At 37.3% G+C, this 22,585-nt stretch overlaps 2 protein-coding genes across 2 annotated transcripts; both read left to right on the forward strand.

Annotated features, from left to right (window-relative positions):
- The first annotated feature begins 431 nt into the window (after nt 1-431).
- On the forward strand, nt 432-5,165 carry LOC142554950 (putative serine/threonine-protein kinase At1g54610). The gene is made up of 7 exons (XM_075665557.1): nt 432-1,557; nt 1,674-1,958; nt 2,097-2,414; nt 3,639-3,866; nt 3,985-4,085; nt 4,229-4,346; nt 4,640-5,165. Exons 1-7 carry the CDS (start codon nt 1,135-1,137, stop codon nt 4,943-4,945), a joined length of 1,779 nt encoding a protein of 592 aa, XP_075521672.1. The 5' UTR covers nt 432-1,134; the 3' UTR covers nt 4,946-5,165.
- Nucleotides 5,166-7,021: 1,856 nt separating this feature from the next.
- On the forward strand, nt 7,022-10,221 carry LOC142554951 (inactive beta-amylase 9-like). Its single transcript, XM_075665558.1, has 3 exons — nt 7,022-7,470; nt 8,522-9,004; nt 9,112-10,221. Exons 1-3 carry the CDS (start codon nt 7,207-7,209, stop codon nt 9,985-9,987), a joined length of 1,623 nt encoding a protein of 540 aa, XP_075521673.1. The 5' UTR covers nt 7,022-7,206; the 3' UTR covers nt 9,988-10,221.
- Nucleotides 10,222-22,585: the final 12,364 nt, after the last annotated feature.

Raw genomic sequence — 22,585 nt, forward strand, 5'->3', positions numbered from 1 at the left:
CTTGCATAAAATTAACGCACTTCAATATAATTTTGAGATACTTGTGAATAATTTATACACCGTCACGAGATCAAGGGATCAACTGCCAATTTTTTTTCACTGCTTTACGATTTAAATTTAGTAAATATATCAAATGATTAATTTTTTACTTTTTTATATATATTATAATTTTCAAAAATTTTAAAATTTGTGATATTTCATTTTTGAAAAAATTGTATTTTTTGTTTTGTATTTTTGTTTTTTTTTATGATTTTTATAATTTATGTTGTCAAACAGGTAGCCTTAATCCACTATCTTTATTTTTTTGGTGATTTTAATAATTTTTGGATGTAATGTTGATGTGCGACACTGATACATATATAATGTCATATAAAAAAAATTGTATTAAAAAAAAATAAAAAGATAAATCTTCTTGACTTAAATTCCGATACGCTCTCCATTCCTTCAGTTTTTACAGTAATCTTTTGTCTCCATATATGCAATTCTTGAGCATGATTACTGACCAATCACATACCTGAAAAACACAGATCTGATAGCTTGAATCTTGATCGTTTTTCCACTCGATTTTTGACATTAATTACAATATTTTCCCATATTTGACCAAACTGGAAAGTAGGAATTCAACTTTGCAAGCTTTAATTCACTATCTGATCTTTTTCCATTCCCACCTGGAAAAAAAAGAAGGCACAACTATCGGGCAAATAAATCGTCAAACACTATTGTTTTTACCTTTTGGAGGTATATTGTCTAGTTAGCATATTGTACTCGACTTCCATAAATCGCGGCCTTTAGCTGTATTATTATTGCCACACTGCATATTTTGGGGGGAAAGCTAGGATTTTTCCTGTGTGCTGCAGCCTGCGAGATTATTGCTTTGTTTAATTGCTTGTTGTGCACACTTCTAAGTGTTTATTTAGTCGATTAATTACAACCCATTTGGTTTAGTTGCTTAAATTCGAATAATCTTGACCCTCTAGTGGATTGAGTGAAGAGTATGGTTTTGATCTGATTTGAAAGTTTGATTTTTTGTGTGTGCTTTAGAGTTCGATTTTGTGTGTGTGTGTTTTTTGGTGGGTTCTGGATGAGGTACAGGAGTGTGATGTGGTGACAAATGAGTTTTAGGGTTCTCGAGATATGGGGTGTGTTTTCGGGAGAGAGATTTCATCTTCTGGGCCGCCAAGTGGCGAGGTTGTATCTGGAAAGGGGAGAGGTAAGGAAGGAAAAAAGGGTCTGTCTGTTCCTTCTGGGAGGAGAGAGAAAGTAGTAGTTGACCCAGTAAGTAAATCTGAGGAAGAAGGCGGCGGCGGCGGCGGCGGCGGCGGCGAAGTCCAGAATGGCGAGGATACAAAGGAGGAAGAGCGGAAGGAGGGAAGCAGAAGGCGGCAAAAAGGTGAGAGGAGGAGGTCTAGGCCAAATCCTAGATTAAGTAACCCCCCTATGCACATTCATGGTGAGCAAGTGGCTGCTGGATGGCCATCTTGGCTCTCTGCTGTGGCAGGAGAGGCTATCAACGGATGGACTCCTCGACGTGCAGATTCGTTTGAAAAAATAGATAAGGTAAATAGTGATGCTACTACATCTGAGTATGCTAGTTTATGATGTTCTAATGTTTATTTATTTATTTATCATGTTCTAAGTTTTTTGTGTTTTATGTTCTCGATTATTGTGGTTAGATTGGGCAAGGTACTTATAGTAATGTGTATAAAGCTAGAGATGCCATATCAGGGAAGATCGTGGCATTGAAGAAGGTTAGATTCGACAATCTGGAGCCTGAGAGTGTGAGGTTTATGGCTAGGGAGATTTTGATTTGCCGACGCCTGGATCATCCAAACGTCGTGAAGTTGCAAGGATTGGTGACATCAAGAATGTCATGTAGTTTGTACTTGGTTTTCGATTACATGGAGCATGATTTAGCTGGTCTTGCTTCCAGCCCTGGGATCAAGTTTACAGAGCCTCAGGTTGGATTCAATTCATTTTTCTTGGTTTATACAATGTGTTTTTTTCAACAGCCTTTCTGTGCTTTTATTGCTTGAATTTTAGTGCCATTTGGCATTGATCCTGTAAGTTTTTTTTTTTTTTTTTTGGGATTATTGTAGGTGAAATGCTATATGCATCAGTTATTGTCTGGACTCGAGCACTGCCACAACCGGCATGTGTTGCACCGAGATATCAAGGGTTCCAATCTCCTTATTGATGATGGAGGAGTTCTCAAGATTGCTGATTTTGGATTGGCTTCTACTTTTGACCCTAATAACAGGCAGCCAATGACGAGTCGTGTGGTCACTCTTTGGTATAGGCCACCAGAGCTTCTTCTTGGTGCCACGGAGTATGGTGTAGGGGTGGACTTGTGGAGTGCCGGGTGCATTTTGGCTGAGCTATTTGCTGGGAAGCCCATCATGACTGGGCGCACAGAGGTACATTCTGTAACAGTTAAATCTACTTCCTTTGTAACCTTTTATTTGTTCTCTAACATACTACTTATGAGCATATTATGTTCATAGTAGGTACAATATCACAGTTTTTGGTCTTAATTCTCTTCATAAATGGCTGTATTCATGAGAAATTGATTGGTTTGGCTTCTTTATTTTAGCTGGAAATTTCTTAATGGATGTGTGTTTTAAAAAGTGCGATTAAGCGTGAAATGTATATAAAAGGCATCCATTTGGGCGAAAAAAGAAAAGAAAAATATGGTCAGTTTGAGGTTGACAGAATTAACTATTAAGTGTGAAAAAGCACAAGCGTTTAATAAAATTTTAAGCTAACCTTTTTTTTGTGAAAGTTAACTTTTAAGTTTTGAAATAATAAATATTTGATAATATAAAATTGTTAAACAAAAAAACCTTAAAGAAACCGACATAAAAGCTAAACTTGCATTGGAAAATATAGAAGATGAGATTAAGGAAGAAATAAAGAACTAGTAAATTAGAAATATTATTATTTGTAAATTTGAGACTTGTGTTTTTCAGAATTTGAATTTTTTTGCATTTTTTCTTTAATTTTATATATTTCTGTTATAATCTATTGATTGACATGATATAATCAGTAAAAACTAAATCCTTTTTTTACAATTAATCTCGTATTATAGCCATTTAAACTTGTAGAACTTGAAGCTTGATTGTAACGCATCATCATGCAATGCGATTTTTAGAACCTTGAACTTATATGAATAAACAATGTGCTTTTAAGTATGTGTCCGTGATTATCACAAAGCTTCTTTTTCAATAAATCAGTGGTAAAAGGCATGTGATTTCTGTTAAATTACACTGTGCATGTTTAATGGTCAGTAGAGAAATCTATCACAATTTGTTAGCTTGAGGCACACCGAGTCAGAAAAAAAATTAGTGAAATTTGTGTTATCCCAATGATCGATTACTTGGTTCAATGGGCTTGTGTCTAGCAGCTCCACAATCCCACCAGATGTTTACATGTTATTTTAACTTGTATCTCTCAGATGATCTGCTCGTTTGTCCCACCCATTGTCGCAGTTATGTGCATCTACAGTAATACTGCAATAGCTTATCCTGAAGTTTTGTTGTCTGTTTTTTTTAGTCTCTAAGTTGTAAGAAAATGTTTCAACACGTTTTGTGTTATGCAACCGCCGCTTTGTATCCATTATTGAATACGTACATGTTGCTCAGGTGGAACAACTGCACAGGATTTTCAAGCTATGTGGCTCTCCATCTGAAGAATACTGGAAGAAGTCAAGGCTTCCTCATGCAACCATATTTAAACCCCAACAATCGTATAAAAGATGCATTAAGGAGACTTTTAAGGATTTCCCCCAATGTTCATTGCCTTTAATTGATACTTTACTTTCAATCGATCCAAGTGAACGTCAAACTGCTACAGCTGCACTCAAGAGTGAAGTGAGCTCTCTTTTTCCTTCTGTCAATCTTTTGTCACATGGTTTCTGATAAATCAAGAAACTAACCTTTAGAATATAAAGCAAACTTATTAACGGGCTATCCTTTTGTCTTTTCACAGTTCTTCTTAACCAAGCCTTATGCATGTGATCCTTCTAGCCTTCCAAAGTATCCACCGAGTAAGGAAATAGATGCTAAGCGTCGTGACGAAGAATCTCGAAGGTTTACAGAACTTTTGTTTTTCTAGTTGAAGAAAGATTGTGCATTTATTACGTCAACATATATTACATTCTTACTTTTAGGCTGATGAGCAATTTTAAGATCTGTTATGTTTTAAGTATCTGACTTGAGTTATGTGGTCATAGGTTAAGAGCTACCGGTAAAGCTCATGCCGATGGTGGGAAGAAAGCTCGTGTTCGTGAACGAGGGATGCGGCCAATGGCTGCTCCTGAAGCCAATGCCGAGCTTCAAACCAGTATTGATGTACGGCATTTATTCAATACATCTCTCTCCCTCTCGTTACATTTGCATATTTTCATCAGATCTAGTGCATCTCTTATTAACAAATTGTTTTTGCCCTTCGCCTTATATTTCAAAAGAGCAAATCTTCGGCCACAGACCTGTGGTTTGGTGATTATTTGTTGTGTGCTGCTACTAATATATATGAATAGGTTTGTAACTATGTCACTTGTCATGAAATCGTATTTGAAGGATATATAGAGAGAGAACTCGTAAATTGTGTATTTGTGACAATTTATTTGAACCCAATGAAACAGAGACGACGACTCATTACTCATGCAAATGCGAAGAGCAAAAGCGAAAAATTCCCTCCTCCCCACCAAGATGGAGGGCTTGGTTTTGCTTCAGGTTCATCTAATCATGTCGATCCAACCTTTGATCCTCCTGATGTACCCTTCAGTTCCATGAACTTCTCCTACTCGAAAGATCCGATTCAGACATGGTCCGGTCCATTGGCTGATCCAGCGGGTATTGGTGCTCCAAGAAGAAAGTTGAAGCCATCAAAGAAGGATTATCGAAAGGATAAGAATTATATCCGAAATAACGAGAAAGATACCATGTAATATAGAGTTATTTACATAATTATATCAACAGATGAACAAATGAAAGTGCAGGTACTGCGGTTTTGTGTGTTATATCTGAGCCGGAAACTGACATTTCTGAGGTAAATTTTCTCTATTTTTTTAAAAATGTTACTGTTATTTCTTGTTGCTATTAATTTTTTGGATCCTGGTGAACTTTTTTTATGCATTGTTAAAGCTTTTAAATTTTGTCTTCTTTTTATTGACGAACCTTGTAGTGTCATATGCAATTTGCATGAAAATGATTCTATTTGAAAGCATCTTTTTTGGCTGGAGTATGTGTTCTACAGGGCTTTTTTTCATGTTTTTTTCTCTGTAAGAACCTTGCGTTCAAGCTCCGACCCGACCCGACCCATAAAAAATATTGTAAAACGCTGAAAGAATTACTTTTAACTTCAAATATAAATCGGGTCGACCCGTAATTCGTGAGACCGTCTCACCGCAAACCTACTCATAGAATAATTGGACCTTTGTTGGTGACTACCGGTGGAGCGAAACTGATTAGCGGTCGAGCATTAGGACGATTACTCAGTTGGAAGAGTTAACACTGGGACGGTAGGATTCGTAGGTTGCAGACTCACTAGAGAACCAAATCCACTACTTTGCCATAAAGATTTTAGCTGCAGTTCAGCTGAGAACAAATCTTTCATGTTTTCTGCTTCCCAGTCAAATTTGAGGCATTAACACCTTCACAGGATGTTTGGCTAGTGGAGCATCTTTAGGAGTTTGCCAAAAGCAAAGTCAATATATAACACAACTCATTCCTTATATTATTTGCAAAGGATAGCATATAAAAGGCCACGTTTTTTTGTTCACCAAACAAATACACAAATCCAATCGCTGTGGAATCAATGTTATTTTATGAGCATTTGTGGTTGATGATTGATATACGGTGGCATCTTGTGTGTTTGTCCATTCCTTAGTAAATAAATCACAATAGCCACAAGATGCAGCTTGTGGAGCACAAATGGGAGTCTATCCTGTTTACATGGAAGGATTTACAACAGAAATGAAAGATAAATTTATTCGTTGTTCTTAAGTTTGAATTTTTACTAGTATTTGACTTACAATTGTATATTTCTCACATCAAATTCATCCAAGAAAAATAAGATATGTATAATCACATCTAGAATCAACCAGGCCAATGGATCTATATCAAGTAATTTATAAAAAGATAACATTATCTGCAGTTAAAACAATGGATAGATACTAAGTATATCCATATCAAGACAAGCAAAACCTTATCCACATCTTGCCAACTTTCAGTAACAACGTTTCCATGGTGGAAATGAATCATATTATCAAAGAATCTGCTCAATGATTGCGGGAATCCGTCCAAATCAATCAGTCATGGCTTCTGCCACGTTCCACTAAATCATACTCACAATTATTTAACTAAACTTCTCATGTTATCAACAGAAATGTCTTGTGATCCAAGTTCAAAGGATTTTCTTTTTCACTAGGAAAATTTTTTTAGCTAAATTTTCTTCACACACACACACACACATCTATAAATATTCATTTTTATTATAGTAATTATAATCGATGGGAGATTTACATTCTTTCAGTTCATTAATTTTTTTTTATATTAATCGTTTTTCATTGAAGTATTGATGTGATGTTAGAAAATGATGATTTGTCATTGAAAGTAGGTTGACGTGGCAAAATACATTATTAATGTGTCCTATGTCAAGTAAAGACTTTGATAAAAATTAAATAAAATTGGAAAAAATATAAATTATCTGATTAAGATCGTGAATTTATCGATTTCAAGACCAAATATGATAAACATGCAAATTTTAAGATTTAAAAATATAGTTTTCTCAATTTATCACACCTAAAAAACGGGGGGAAAAATTTAAAAGCTTGATGATATAAATGGAAAAATTAAATATCTATAAATGCAGATAAAAATTTATCGTCTACGTGTTGATAGGTTTTATCCCACCACAAATTGACACGTGTCATAAAAACTTTCTCCGCTGCACTTTTTTTATAAAATATTAATATCCAATTTTCCTCCTTATCCACTACGATGTTCAATTTATAACCCAACAAATTTCCACACAAATCAGTGAACCCTTTTTCTCCTCCTCCACTTGAATCAAAACCCATTAACCTAAAGAAATCCAATACTCTGTAAAGTCTTCATCCATTTTCTTGAACATAATACCAAAAAAAGATTCAATCTTTTTGCTTGCTGAGGCAAATCTCTGTCTTATTAGCAATCTTGATTCCTAAATATGGAGGTTTCAGTGATGGGAAGCTTGCAGGTGAATCTTGGAAGAAATAATGATGTCGGGTTCTTTAGTTTTAGCAAGAATTTGAATGCTAGGGATTGTAATTTGAAGAACAATCATAATTACTCAAAGGGGTGTAATTTTGGTCGTAGCTTGGTTTGGCCTTCAAAATCTGTCTTTGGTTTCACTCTCAGAGCCTCTGCCACTTCTGAAAATGGGGTTTCGGTTGTTCCCGATAAAGCTTCAAATATTTCAAGAACAGTTCCTGTAAGCTTCCTCTGATGCATCCATATATTTTGTTCCATTATGCTAATATAACATTTTGGGAACATATTGATGCTGTTGCTTATGATTTTTTAGACTAAATATTTGTTACTATTTTCATTATCCTTTTAAATTGTTCAACTTGTCTAGACGGCGGTATAATATTTGTTTTTCTGAGAGAACAGCTTTGATTGCTTTGTAATTAGTATGTTTCTGATCACTGGGAGGCTAGGCTCATGGGTTCATCCCGGATTTTGAATTTTTATCAGCATGTTCCTTTAGGATTTATGTAAGAACCGTGGCTGTTTTTGCTATTAATTTTCATTTCTCAAAAAATATTTTTGTATATATATATATAGTTGTAAAATCGAAATCTTGAATATGTTCTGTTTGACAACATTTATATCCAAAATCAAAGCAAGTCTTCTACAAATATTGGCATCCATACACTTTGTACATATGCGGTATGTGGCACATCAATGTAAAAATGACTTTAAATTATAGAATTTAGGATATTTTGTATCTTTGTTTGAAGAAAATAACTATTCTAAATGTTGATGACATGATAAATTGATAACTAAAGATTATAGAAAGGAGGGATATTTCTTAAAATTGAGAACTATTCTAAATGTTGATGACATGATAAGTTGATAACTAAAGATTATAGAAAGGAGGGATATTTCTTAAAATTGAGACGGATATACCGAAAGGGACGATGAACGCACTCTAGTTTATTATGGTAGATAAGTAAAGGTATAGAGAAGAGAGTTGTAAAGTGCGAGTATCAAGTCATTATAGCAGAGACACGACAAAAAATTAGTCAAAGCATCAAGGGATGTGACATCAAATATGTGCAAAAGAAAATTTTGAAATGAACTCAAAGTACAATAGCATTGTTTTTAATCACATATTGATTCTATCGACATTTTTCAGGGTGATTCTTTTCCATTTTGTTGTTTACTTGATAAAAATAGCCATGCCCATATCCTGCATTAGCTTATTGTTCCGTGATCGTAGAAAGTCTGAATAAGTAATTTTTTCCTGATCCTTGCAGGTTGATGGTCTGAAATTGTACGTCGGACTGCCACTTGATACTGTCTCTAACTGCAATACGATAAACCACACACGAGCAATCGCGACTGGGCTGAAAGCTTTGAAATTATTGGGCATTGATGGTGTGGAACTCCCGGTGTACTGGGGTGTAGCTGAGAAGGAAGCCATGGGAAAGTATCAATGGACAAGCTACCTCACTGTTGTGGAAATGGTTCAAGAATTGGGTCTTAAACTTCACGTGTCTCTCTGTTTCCATTCATCAGAAGAACACAAAATCCAACTTCCAGAATGGGTTTCTCGAGTCGGTGAATCTGAACCTGGTATCTATTTCACAGATCGCTCAGGCCTACAATACAAAAATTGTCTGTCGTTAGCTGTGGATGATCTTCCTGTTTTAGATGGAAAGACTCCAGTTGAAGTATATGAAGCGTTTTGCAATAATTTCAAATCCACATTCTCAGGTTTCTTGGGTTCTACAATCACGGTAAGATCATTTATATTGGTAGAGTAGCAGAAAATGGCCTTTTTTTAGTCTAGCTTGTGACATGAGATGCTGATTTTTGTTTTTTTATCAACGTGTTTGCGCTATAGGCTATATCAATTGGTCTTGGACCAGAAGGTGAGCTTCGATACCCATCTCACCACCATTCAGTCAATAGCAATGGAGCTGGAGAATTCCAGTGTTATGACAAATTTATGCTTAGGGATCTTAAGCACCATGCCGAAATGCATGGAAACCCTCTATGGGGACTTGGGGGTCCCCATGATTCTCCCAGCTACAATTACCATAATCCAATTTCTAGAGGCTTCTTCATGGAGAATGGTGGATCTTGGGAGAGCCTGTATGGTGATTTTTTTCTCTGTTGGTACTCGAACCTTTTGGTATCTCATGGCGATCGAATCTTGTCGCTCGCTGCATCAACCTTCAAAGACATGCCGATTACGATTTCTGGTAAAGTTCCTCTAACCCATTCCTGGTATAGATCCCGATCCCACCCTTCTGAGCTAGCAGCTGGATTCTACAACACCGAAAACAGAGGTGGTTACAATGCCATTGCTGAAATTTTCTCAAGAAATTCATGCAAAATGATACTCCCTGGAATGGACCTATCAGACGACCACCAGTCAGCTGCATCTCTCTCGAGCCCAGAAATGTTACTCAAGCAAATAACATCTTCTTGCAGAGATCATGGAGTCAAAATATCTGGCCAAAACTCATCAGCTTTGGGTGATTCCTCAGGTTTTGAACAGATCAAGAAGGTTCTGTTAGACGAAAATGTAGCAACGGACTTGTTCACATATCAAAGAATGGGAGCTTATTTCTTTTCTCCTCAGCATTTCCCTTTGTTCACTCAATTCACGCGGTGCCTAAAGCAACCGATTCAAAGTTTAGATGACTTACCGGCAGAAGGAGATGAAACTATCAAGTCCCTCCATGGTATGGATCTCAAGATGCAAGTTGCTTAGCTTAAAAAGTTGTTATCTCTACGTACAATTAAATACATAGTCTACGTTTCAAATCTATGTGGCATGTATAATTAACATTCCATCAGTGTAGCAGACGATTTGGCACAACGTATAGCGCAAGTTTAAGCTGAGCAGTTCAGTTTTATCACGGTGTATCTAATTATCAAAAAACTGTAATGTGTTGGTCTTTCAAAGTGACATTCACCTGTTTTTTATGGAATTTGTTCTGAATCACTTGTTTCTTTGGGATATGATAGATTGTAAACAAAGACACCTCTTAGTGCGAATGATTAGACTTTGATTGATTATTCATCATCATTTTAAAATGTTTGAATCGAATTTTAAAAAAGATTACTGTAATGCAACATTGTCTTATCTAAATATATTATCATCTTTATATTATGTATAATTCATTATCTTATACACGAGCTAATCGATGCCTTGACCGGTAATGTTTGAACTAATATATCAAAAGCAAAATAACATTTCAGAGCTATTACATAATATTTGTCTATATACGTATAACCTAATTGGTTTCTACAATATAATATATGATACGACAAACATCAAAATAATATTATTAACTCTCATATATATATATATATATATATATATATATATATTTCAGTTATTGGGTTTGGTTTTGGTTATTTTTTTAAAAAGAAAAAAATCAAACTAAATAAATTACTATTTTCATACAATCTAATTTTTATTAAAATCATTTTTATATTAGATTTTATCTGATAGTGCAAGGTCCAAAATTAAGATGAAGTAACCCAACTGCATACAAATCTAGGAGATATGAAAAATAGTTAATTAATTGATTTTAATTGCTAAATTGATTATGTGATATGTTTATATGACGTTTTAGTAGTTTTTCTACTTATACGCATTAAAATGCATTTTTAAGGATTATTCGAGTTGCGATCGAGGAACGAAGACCGATGGCTGAAAAATGGAATATGTTTTTATTAAATAATTGTTTTTAATTATTTAAAATATGATTGATGCTTTTTCTTATTTTTGAAAATAATAAATTTTGAGGTGATTTTATACGCCGAGACGTAATTTTTATCGGTATTGTTATTTCAACAAAAATGCGAACATTTTGACAACCCGGCTAATAAATTCACAAACTTTGTTAAGCAAAATAATTTTTAATTGCACTAAGGGGCTTAATGGGCCTAATTAATTCCCCTAATGAGCTTAAGCTTTGTTAGTGTGTTAATTAAATATTGAAAGTGCAAAAACCTTACCCCAATGCCATAATATCCCACGCTCCACCCTAGCACACACATACAAGGACTCTTTTCTCTCCAAGTACATGGCACACACATAATATTCAAGGGAAAGTTTTCGAAAGTTGCAAGAAAAAATCTAACCAACGTCTTCGTGTCATCGTTCTTCAATTGACAACGTTTAATCGTGCGTTAAATACGCAAAGGCATGCCATATTCTTCCTTTACTCATCATCACACCATATTATGTATTTATATATGAAATTGCATGAAAACAAGTTGCACCTTTGAAGATTTTCGTATATGCATCTTATATGATTTTTAAAACATGAATTTTCATCCAAAAACATGATTGTCTTGTACCTAAAGGGGCTGCCATGTATTAGGATGTTAAGGGGCATGTTTCACACAAGTTGTAGGGTCCTAGCCACACACGAAACACTGCACACGATGATTGAACACAAGCTGTAACCATCTTCCTTTTATGGTGATTGAAGGGCTCGGTTTAAGGGAGGTTGTGGCTTGGCTTGGTCCTGGCTAGGACCAGGGCTGGCTAGGGTCCATGAGGGATCAGGGAAGGAGTCCTAGCCACACTAGGGCTCGAGCACCAAGGCTGGGAAGGAGTCCTAGCAACCCGAGAAGCACAAGTGCTGCGCGCATGGGTGCAGCCGCGTAGAGGAGGAATGGCTCGGTCAGGGGGCTTTGCGCTGGGCTAGGTTAGGTCCTTAGGGTCATAAGAGGTGCACAAGGGGTTGGTTCAGGGGCTGGCTCGGTTGGCTAGGTCCTAGGCGCGTAACGAAGAGTCCATGTCAGAAGGGAGTCTCGGCCGTGGCTTGCAGCAGGGGATGTGGCTCTCGGTTGGGGATAGGATTAGGTTCTTTGGGTGCTTAGGGTCCAGTAGGGTCCAGAGGAGGGCTGGATTGAGGTTGGCTCAAGAGGGTTCGAGCATGGCTCGATGAAAAATCAAAGTGGCTCAAGGGTAGGCTTGTCGAGGGTTAGAGTTTTCTTTTTGGAAAAATAAATCGAAACATGGCTCACGGGGGTCGAGTCATGGTTCACGAGGGCTAAAATAATTTAAAAAGTTTAAGTTTTTAATTTAGGATTTTTATATTAAAGTTGGAATTAATTCGGGTTAAAACGCATTAAAAACGAATAATTGAGGAATAATTGAAAAGTCTGAAATTTAAGTTAAATAAAATTATGAGAAATTTAATTTAAGATTAAATAATTATTTGGGATATGTTAGAGTCAATGGAATTAAGAAAAAGTCAAATTCGAGGATTTTTACGTCTAGGGGTAAAACTGTCATTTTACACATAGAGAATAGTAAACGTCATGATAGTTCTCTAAATGTTGTTTTATATGTTAAAATGTTTATGAAATATTATGATTATATGTTAAAATGTTTATGGATTTTTATGATTTAATATGGATATTTAAAAGATATGTTGAATGTTTGGTTTACAAGTAAAACGATATTTATATGCATGTTTTTATAAAGTGATGGAAATACGAAATATTGAAGGAGCTGAATGGATTGTGACTAATACGATGATATAAATACGATGATATGTTAATACATAATGCCAAGGCTCAGTTGACAGGTGAGAGTGTCGCTGATGTCCCCGCCGCCCAGTACTGTAGTTACATGTAGATGGATCCATCGCGCAATACGAATACGAATATGAAAGTCACAATCAACGATCTGAACTCAACGAACATGAATATGAATATGTTTATGATAAATATGAATATGAATATGTTGATCTAAAAATGTTTATGTTTAAGTCTATGCATCTTCATGAAAATGTTATTTTATGTACAAGTATTTTCACTGTTGCATGTGATTTGTATACGTATTGTGTTGTTATCAATATTATAGAGTGTTGAGTCTTTAGACTCACTAGGTGTGATCGATGCATGTGAGTTTGATGTTGAGGGTAGTGGAGATCTTGATGGATGATCTGACTAGATTGAAGGTGCACATAACCCGAGGACCAGCGCTTCTAGTTTTTCGCATTTACGTTTATGATTTATGACTTTTAATATTATGTTAAAAATATTTTATGACTTTGAGTACGATTTTGAGTGGTTTTTGAGAGGTGGTTAGTTTTAGCAATTTTGATAAGTAGGAGTTGAAAACGAGTGACGATTTTATGATTCAAACTATTTCTTTTGATTTTTAAATGTTAGTTGATTGTTTTATATTTTAAAATGGTGCAAAATATTTTATAAATATATATATGTATTTCGGCCGTTTATGTGAGGTTTTTTTTTTAAAAAAATTCCAGTACTTTTAAGAAAATGAGTAGTGGACGTCTCAGTTAATATCAGAGCAATGTTCCTGTAAATGGTTGTGCCACCATCAGTGCCAGGAAGCTCAGTCGTCAAGCCTCAAATTTGTAAGTTTACATGCTTTATATGATTTATATGATACTACCTGCATGATTACATGAATTATATGTTTACGTCGCATGTTTAATAGCCTTACGAGAATACATGTTTTATATGCTTAAAATTGCTAAAATGAATTAGGATACGTAGCATGATTAGAAAATTTAGATTTAAATGCATGTTGATTACGTTAGAATTTGGAAAAAAATCAGATATAATGCCTCCTAGACGCACACCTATCGATAGACAGGCAGAGGCTGCTGAGGATCGTCATGTTGATGCACCCCCACCTCCTGATGGGGATGCTGCTACCCATGCGTTGGAGGGGATAGCTCATTTCTTTGAGTAGTTTCAGCAGGCTCCTAGGCCACATCACGATGTTTATGATCATTTCCAGAGGCTAGGGCCAAAGGAATTTTCTGGCACCACAGACTCGTTTGCTGCGGAGGCTTGGATTCGTGCACTCGAGGTGCAATTTCTCTATTTGAACATGGGAGATGCTGACCGTGTGAGGAGCGCCACTTACATGTTTAGGGACGATGCTTCGTTATGGTGGGAAGGAATTGAGCAGGAGATTAACATCGCTACTCTTACTTGGGCCCGATTCAAGGAGATATTCTACGAGAAATATTTTACTGCTGATGTTAGAGGGCGATTGAAGAGGGAGTTTATGAGCCTCTACCAGGGAGACTCGACTGTTGCTGAATTTGTGAGGAAAATTGATAAGGGTTGTCACTTTGTAGCCCTTATTGCGAGGGATGCTGCGGAGAAGCTTAGACACTTCATGGATGGTCTACGACCTACCATACGACATAACGTGATGACGATGCATCCCTTGGATTATGCTACTGCTACTACTTATGCCTTTCAGTCTGAGAAATCTTTGAAAGACATCGATTTTGAGATGCAGTGCAAGAGGCAACAACACCAAAATAATTCACAGCCAAATAAGAAGCCGTACATGGGTCCTCCTAGACCTCAAGAGCCACAAAAGCCCCAAGGTCAAGTCAAGAAGCAAGGAACACCAAAGCCACCACTTCCTGGAGCACCGAAGCCAGCTGATAGGCAACCATGCAAGGAGTGCAATCGCTTACATTATGGCAAGTGCATGTGGGGATCTTTTAGATGCTTCATATGCAAGGAGGAAGGGCACAAAGCTGGTGATTGACCGAAGAAGAATGCACCTACTATGGGAAGAGCATATGTCATGCTTGCAGAAGAAGCTGAAGAGGAGGCAGACACGACCCTTATCAACAGTAACCTAGTTATTTAACGTTTTTATATTGCTTTTATTGCATAAAATGGTAAATTGGTCATTAGTATTGATTTGGGAATAAGGATAACGTAGAGGAAATTAGGTTGTATGCTCTACCTTAGATAGAATTAAGTTATGATTTTTTTGAAACCATAGAATTGATATTGATTTTTGTGCCTTAATTTATGCAAAGGATGAAATAATTCCAAATAAAAAAGTTTTATGGCCAAAAATTAAAGAAAAATTCTAATCAAGGGCGTTATAGAAAGTTTCGAATTTTGAGGGTCTATAGTGCAATTTCCGAAATTGTTGGGGAAATTTTGCAAATATACAAAAATTTAAGGGCCAAAATGCAAAATTTCGAAAATATAGGGACCGAAATGCAATTAACAAAATCTAGGGGCTAAAGTGTAATTTCAGAAGTTTAAGGACTAAATTGAAATCTTCAAAAAGTTCAGGGATCTAATTGCAATTACCGAAAATTTAAGGGATCAATATGAAATTTTCGAAAAGTTCTGGGGACTAAAATTCAAATTTCAAAGAATTGAAGGGTCATATTGAAATTAATCAGAAATTATAAGGGGGAAATTACGAATTTTCCTAGGAACATTAGGATCCAATCAACCTTCTTCTTGAAAATTTTGGGAAATAAATGGTACAAATTCCTTAAGCTTCAACATGAATAATCTAAAACGTTTTCGACGCAGGGAGGATATTTATTCTAGGTGTAGCTACCTATGCACTGCTAGATTCGGGAGCTACACATTCTTTCATATCCGAGACGTTCTTCAAGTGACTGAATATTTTTCCTGAGGATATGAGATTGAGATTCAAGGTTTCTATTCCTTCCGGTGACCAAATGATCACGTCTAGTATTGTGAAGAATCTGGAGCTTCGTTTATTTAAAGATGTGGTTCGGGTAGATCTTATTGTACTCCCTATGCCTGAATTTGATATCATACTGGGTATGGATCGGTTATTAGCAAATGGAGTTTCAATAGATTTCCGTCAACGATCAGTGCTATTCGACCGCCTAGTGGTAAATCTTTTGTCTTTGAGGCGGCAAGGAACAAGCAAATGCCGCATATTATCTCTTGTCTTTGTGCGAGGAAGCTTATGAGACGTGGATGTCAAGCCTTTCTAGCATGTGTCACTACAACACATGCTCCTATCAGTCAGAAGTTGGAGGATGTTGATATTGTCAGAGACTTTCCTACCGTCTTTCTTGATGACGTTTCTCGCATTCCACCCGACCATGAGGTGGAATTTTCTATTAAGTTGATGCCAGGCACTGTACCTATTTCTAAAGCACCTTATCGTCTAGAATCCGCTGAATGAAAGAATTAAAAGATCAAATCCAATAATTGCTAGACAAGGGTTTTATCCGCCCTAGTTTCTCTCCGTTGGGCGCACCGGTATTATTTGTGAAGAAGAAGGATGACAATATGCGACTCTGTATTGATTATCGAGAGCTGAATAGAGTCACCATCGAGAATAAGTATCCTCTGCCAAGAATTGAAGACTTATTTGATCACTTGCAAGGAGCATCGATATTTTTGAATATTGATCTTCGTTCTGGAAACAATCAGTTGAAAGTGAACGAGTCTGATTGTGAGGGCCCTAATTTCGTATTCATAATTTTGCAGAATTATTAAAAATTTTCTCTTTAAATAAATAAACTTTCAACGTATAAAAATTTTCGTAAAATAACCCAACGGTTTAACATAAACATAGCAGCGGAAACTGAATAATGTTTTAAACAATAACTTAAAATATATAAAAGTTATAACAAGAGTTTGAACATAAAACTGAATAACTAAACGTGAGGTCCTCGAATTCGTACTACCGCCGATCCGAGCTAACTCACAGGTCCCCGCCCTCAGCCTCTGCATCGTCAGTACCTACAAAAATCAAGTCTAGTGAGTCTAAAGACTCAGCATGCATATATCGTGAATAACAAGTAAAATATATCATAAAATTTCATGCCATGTAAAGATATCATATCGTAAAGCGTAACGTGAAAATCGTGCCATGAATAATTATAAATACGTGCATAACTGATAATCGTACGTAAAAGGTTTGCTTGATAGAGCCCTGTCATAAAATAGCATATCATAATTTTCTGTTGAGATAATTTCTACGCAAGTGGCCCATAACGTAACATAACATAACATGAATCGTCTGATCAGACTAAACCACAGTATACTGGGCGGTAGTGATCATCACAGCCCTTGGACTGGATATCTGTACCCATACATAATCGTAAACCGGTCGTAAGTCACCGGGTGAAGCAATCCCATAAGCGTAAAGTGGCCACAAGACATATCGCATATATCTCAAAAATAAACTTTTTCTATTTTTTTATGCACGTAATATAATTAAATTCCTGTGTTATTTTACCAATTGAGTTGGATCGTTTTCAGGCTCGCTGTGACCTAATTCTAACATGAGAAACCTGAAAATAATCTTAACTTGACCAACATGTCATAACCGAACCAAAAACGAGATAATTACGCCCAACAAACTTAGTATCTAACCATGACTCTGTACCAACCCGAACCAACATCAAACCATCGTTTAGTCATGATTAAAATACACCTAAAATACTGAAAAATAAATACTAAGGGCTGTAATCCACGAAAATTGTGCATGGAGGCCAAAATCATGAAACGCTTTTTCGAGAGTCACTTTGGCACATTGCATCGTAAATTCTCGTACGACCTCTAAACTTAACCAATTCACAAACGGCCAAAAACATGACCTTCCTAACTCATTGAGGTACTGTCCAGTCCAACGTCATAGGCTAAAAGCCAACCAAGGACTCAAACAAGCCTCCTGAACTGAAGCTCAAGTTGCTGTCAAAAAAAATGCAGCAGCAGCACTTGTGCTTGTATCGCTTCATTTACAAGGCTATCTGTGACACCTCTGACCCATTTTATAAAATAACAGCGGAATTTAAAATTTTTCTTTAAAGGGAGGAAGGATTCAAAATACATTTCCAATATATATACCATCAAAAGAATATACATGATCCAAAAAGTGTTGCGTCAAAATACAAAATATCATTTTGATCATGTATAACAAAATAATCTTCCACTTCCTTCCATCTCTATATGCATATGACCCCGGCTTCAATCAACGTCCTGGTTCGTCGCTCCTATCTGCATCACATGAATAACTGAAATGAGTATAAAACTCAGCAAGTGGAACTCTTACATAGCAATGTACATAGCATACTCCGTAAAACATGGCTTTAAAAACATTAAATACCATCAACTCTGAATCATGAATAACATAGCAATAATATAACAATAAGATGGTATTTCTCTTTTCTCTGTTGGATTGATATCTATATAGTATCTCTGTCTCTGTACCTATATCCCATCGATATAAATCGATAACTCTGAGGGATATAAGCCTATGGTCGTTGATCAACTAATTGCATGCAATCTATGACTATGCATCTATCAATCCATAAATCATTTTAAACTCTCTTTGGGGCATTTAATCAACCACTTTGTAAACTTTTTTCTCTTGTATTCCATTTTTCACAATTGAGACATTCAATTGTCTCAAATATACAATCAAGTAATTCAATACATAATATGGATCAAATGGAAGGGAATAACATGTTAAAACCATTGAAACACAATACATATACTATCATGTGAGAACAAGAATGAGATTCCACTTACAACCACTTGAAACCTTGATTCTATACTCTTGGTAGCAATCCTACAACAATAAACCATAATTTGCACCATCAATAACCCAATAATCCAACAACAATACCATAAAAGCCAAAGAATCAATACCATCACAAACCCATAACATCTCCAACACCAAAAACTAAGAAATAACCAAACCAAAAGCTTACCTTAGCTTCCTTGATCCCAAAATAATCTTTCTCTCAACACAAATAACTAACAAGAAGCTTGGATTAAAGAAAAAAAAGGAGAGAAATTGGAACCCTAGTCTCCCAAGAGAAGAAGAAACGAAAAGGAGGAGTAGAAATGAGGAAAAATGAGACCAACTCTTGCATTAAACACTTAAAATCCGAAAACACGTTTTTGGTACTGAGCCCGGCGCTCGGGCGGTCGAAAATTACCGCTCGGGCGCCAATGATTCTGCCCGAAACCCAAATTTCCAGAAGTAGTGGCGCTCGGGCGGTCATATATTACCGCTCGGGCGCCACTCTGCGCACTTCCACGTTAAAGATCGCTTCAGAAACGCCTCTTCCCTTCCGAATTAGAAAACGTTGTAAACTACAAAGTTGTAGCCCTATATCTTTCCTTGAATCTCTCCAAATTTCAGATCATTTGGAGGTCGGAATAAAATGTTATGATAAATCTCCCAACATGTGTCACTGGAAGAACGACGAAACGTACGACACACTTCGGGGCACTTTTGGCTTACCTTCCACAATGATTTGAACAAAACTCAAACTAAGAATGTTACACCTATATGTCTTATCTAATCACTCCAATTGGCCTCATACCAATTGGCTCAACATACGAATTATCATGAATTTAATAGTAACGCCGCTACAATAGCACTACACATCATCTATAACCAACCATACTATAAATCCTAAATCGAAACTCTGAACATCCAAACTATACTTAAACTTGACCAAGTAGTCAATAAACTTACGAAATCTTAAACCGTACCGTACACCAGGCTCGGCTATTACAATCTCCCCTCCTTAAAGGAATTTCGTCCCCGAAATTAACGTCACTGCGCAAACAACTCGGGATACTTCTCTTTCATCTCATCCTCTGGTTCCCACGTGGCTTCTTCAATCAAATGATTCCTCCAAAGGACTTTAACAATGCCGATCTCTTTGTTTCTCAATACTCTAACTTTGCGATCCAGAATCTGGACCGGATTCTCTTGGTATGTCAAATTCGGCGTCAAATCCAATGGCTCGTGGCGAAGAACATGGGAAGGATTCGCAATATACTTCCTGAGCATTGAAACATGAAAAACATTATGAACTCTGTCAAGATCTGGCGGTAGGGCTAACCTGTAAGCTCGATCACCAACTCTGTCCAAGATCTCAAATGGGCCAATAAATCTCGGACTCAACTTTCCCTTCTTGCCAAACCGCATCACACCCTTGAGAGGTGCTATCTTCAAGAACACATGGTCGCCAACCTCAAACTGCAACGGTCTACGATGCACATCAGCATAACTCTTCTGTCTCGACTGCGCTGTCTTCATCCTCTCTCGAATAACAGCAACAACATCAGCTGTCTGTTGGACCAACTCTGGACCCAACATCTTCCTCTCACCAATCTCATCCCAATACAAGGGAGATCTACACTTCCTGCCATAAAGTGCTTCATACGGTGCCATGCCAATCGTCGCTTGGTAACTATTATTGTACGTGAACTCAACAAGAGGCAATTTGGAATCCCAGCTACCAGGATAATCAATAGTACAAGCTCTGAGCATATACTCTAAAATCTGAATAACTCTCTCTGATTGACCGTCGCTCTGGGGGTGATATGCTGTACTAAATGCTAACCGTGAACCCATAGCTCTGTGCAAACTCTTCCAAAATTCTGAAGTAAATCTAGGGTCACGATCAGACACGATCGACACAGGAACACCATGAAGTCTAACAATCTCTGCTATGTACTCTTCGGCATACTGGTTCATAGAATACGTCGTCTTGACTGGAAGAAAATGCGCTGACTTGGTCAACCGATCAACAATAACCCAAACAGAGTTAAAACCTTTCTGCGTTCTGGGAAGACCAGTCACGAAGTCCATCGTAATATGCTCCCATTTCCATTGAGGAATCGGCAAAGATAGCAATGTCCCAGCAGGTCTCTGGTGCTCGATCTTCACCTGCTGACAAGTTAGACACTGAGAAATAAACATGGCAATATCTTTCTTCATACCTGGCCACCAATAGAGTCTACGAAGATCCTGATACATCTTGGTACCACCTGGATGTATCGAATATGGCGCGGTATGAGCCTCTGTCAAGACGTCTCTACGAATCTCATCACCAGTAGGAACACAAATACGGCCTCTAAAAGTCACCAATCCATCTCCATTCAATCCAAACTCTGAATTACCTCTCTCCTCTGCTCTGGCTCTCAACTCTGTCAACTGTAAATCATTGACCTGCTCTCTACGGATCCTGTCCGTCAATGTAGCCCGAATAACCAACGCTGAAAAGCGAGCAATGGTTCCCGGAACCACCAAAGCTATCTTTTCTCGCTGCAAGTCCAACAACAATGGCTTCTGAATCAAAGAACTCAAAGAAGAACTCGACTTACGGCTCAATGCATCTGCTACAACATTTGCCTTTCCTGGGTGATAACTAATAGTCACATCATAGTCTTTGACAAGCTCTAACCACCGCCTCTGTCGCATATTGAGTTCTTTATGAGAAAACAAATACTTCAAACTCTTGTGGTCCGTGAAGATTTCACACTTTTCGCCATATAAATAATGTCTCCAAATCTTCAGGGCGAAAACCACAGCTGCCAGCTCCAAATCATGCGTAGGATAATTCTTCTCGTAGTCCTTCAACTGGCGAGAAGCATAGGCTATAACCTTTCCACGTTGCATGAGCACTGCACCAAGACCCTTCTTCGACGCGTCAGTATAAACAACAAAATCCTCTGAACCACTGGGCAATGCAAGAACAGGAGCTGTCGTCAACTTATCTTTCAGCTCTTGGAATCCACTCTGGCATTCATTGGACCACTCAAACTTCACAGTCTTCCTCGTCAGATTGGTTAACGGCAGGGGCAATCTTGGAGAAGTCTGAAATGAAACGACGATAATAACCCGCCAAACCGAGAAAACTGCGTACCTCTGATACAGTGGTAGGAATAGGCCATTTCTGAACTGCCTCTATCTTCACTGGATCAACAGCTATACCATCCTTCGAAACAACATGGCCTAAGAAAGAAATCTGCTCCAACCAGAATTCACATTTCTTCAGCTTAGCATACAACCTCTTCTCTCTCAACAACTGAAGAACAACTCTGAGGTGCTCTGCATGAAGCTCTCTGGTCTTGGAATAGATCAATATGTCATCGATGAAAACAATGACAAAGCTATCCAAATAAGGCTTGAACACTCGGTTCATAAGAACCATGAAGACTGAAGGAGCATTAGTCAGACCAAAAGACATAACAAGGAACTCATAATGACCGTACCTGGTCCGGAACGCCGTCTTAGGGATATCAGACTCCCTAACCTTCAACTGATAATAGCCAGATCGCAAATCAATCTTCGAAAACACGGTAGCTCCTTGCAGCTGATCAAACAAGTCATCTATCCGTGGTAACGGATATTTATTCTTGATAGTCACCTTGTTGATCTCTCTACAATCAATACACAGCCGCAAAGTCCAATCTTTCTTCTTGACAAATAGAACCGGAGCTCCCCAAGGCGAAGAACTCGGCCGAATGAAACCTTTATCCAAAAGATCCTGCAACTACGTCTTCAACTCCTTCATCTCTGTAGGGGCCATTCTGTACGGAGCCTTGGAAATAGGAACCGTACCTGGAACTAGGTCAATCACAAACTCCACATCTCTGTCCGGCGGTAAACCCGGCACATCATCCTCAAAAACATCAGAGAACTCTCTCACAACATCAATATCATCAATATTCAACTTCACAATTTTATCCACATCAACAATCGAAGCCAAAAACCCATCACAACCTCTAAACAACAACTT

This window comes from Primulina tabacum, chromosome 9 (assembly GCF_025594145.1).
Source record: "Primulina tabacum isolate GXHZ01 chromosome 9, ASM2559414v2, whole genome shotgun sequence".
Classification (NCBI taxonomy): domain Eukaryota; kingdom Viridiplantae; phylum Streptophyta; class Magnoliopsida; order Lamiales; family Gesneriaceae; genus Primulina; species Primulina tabacum.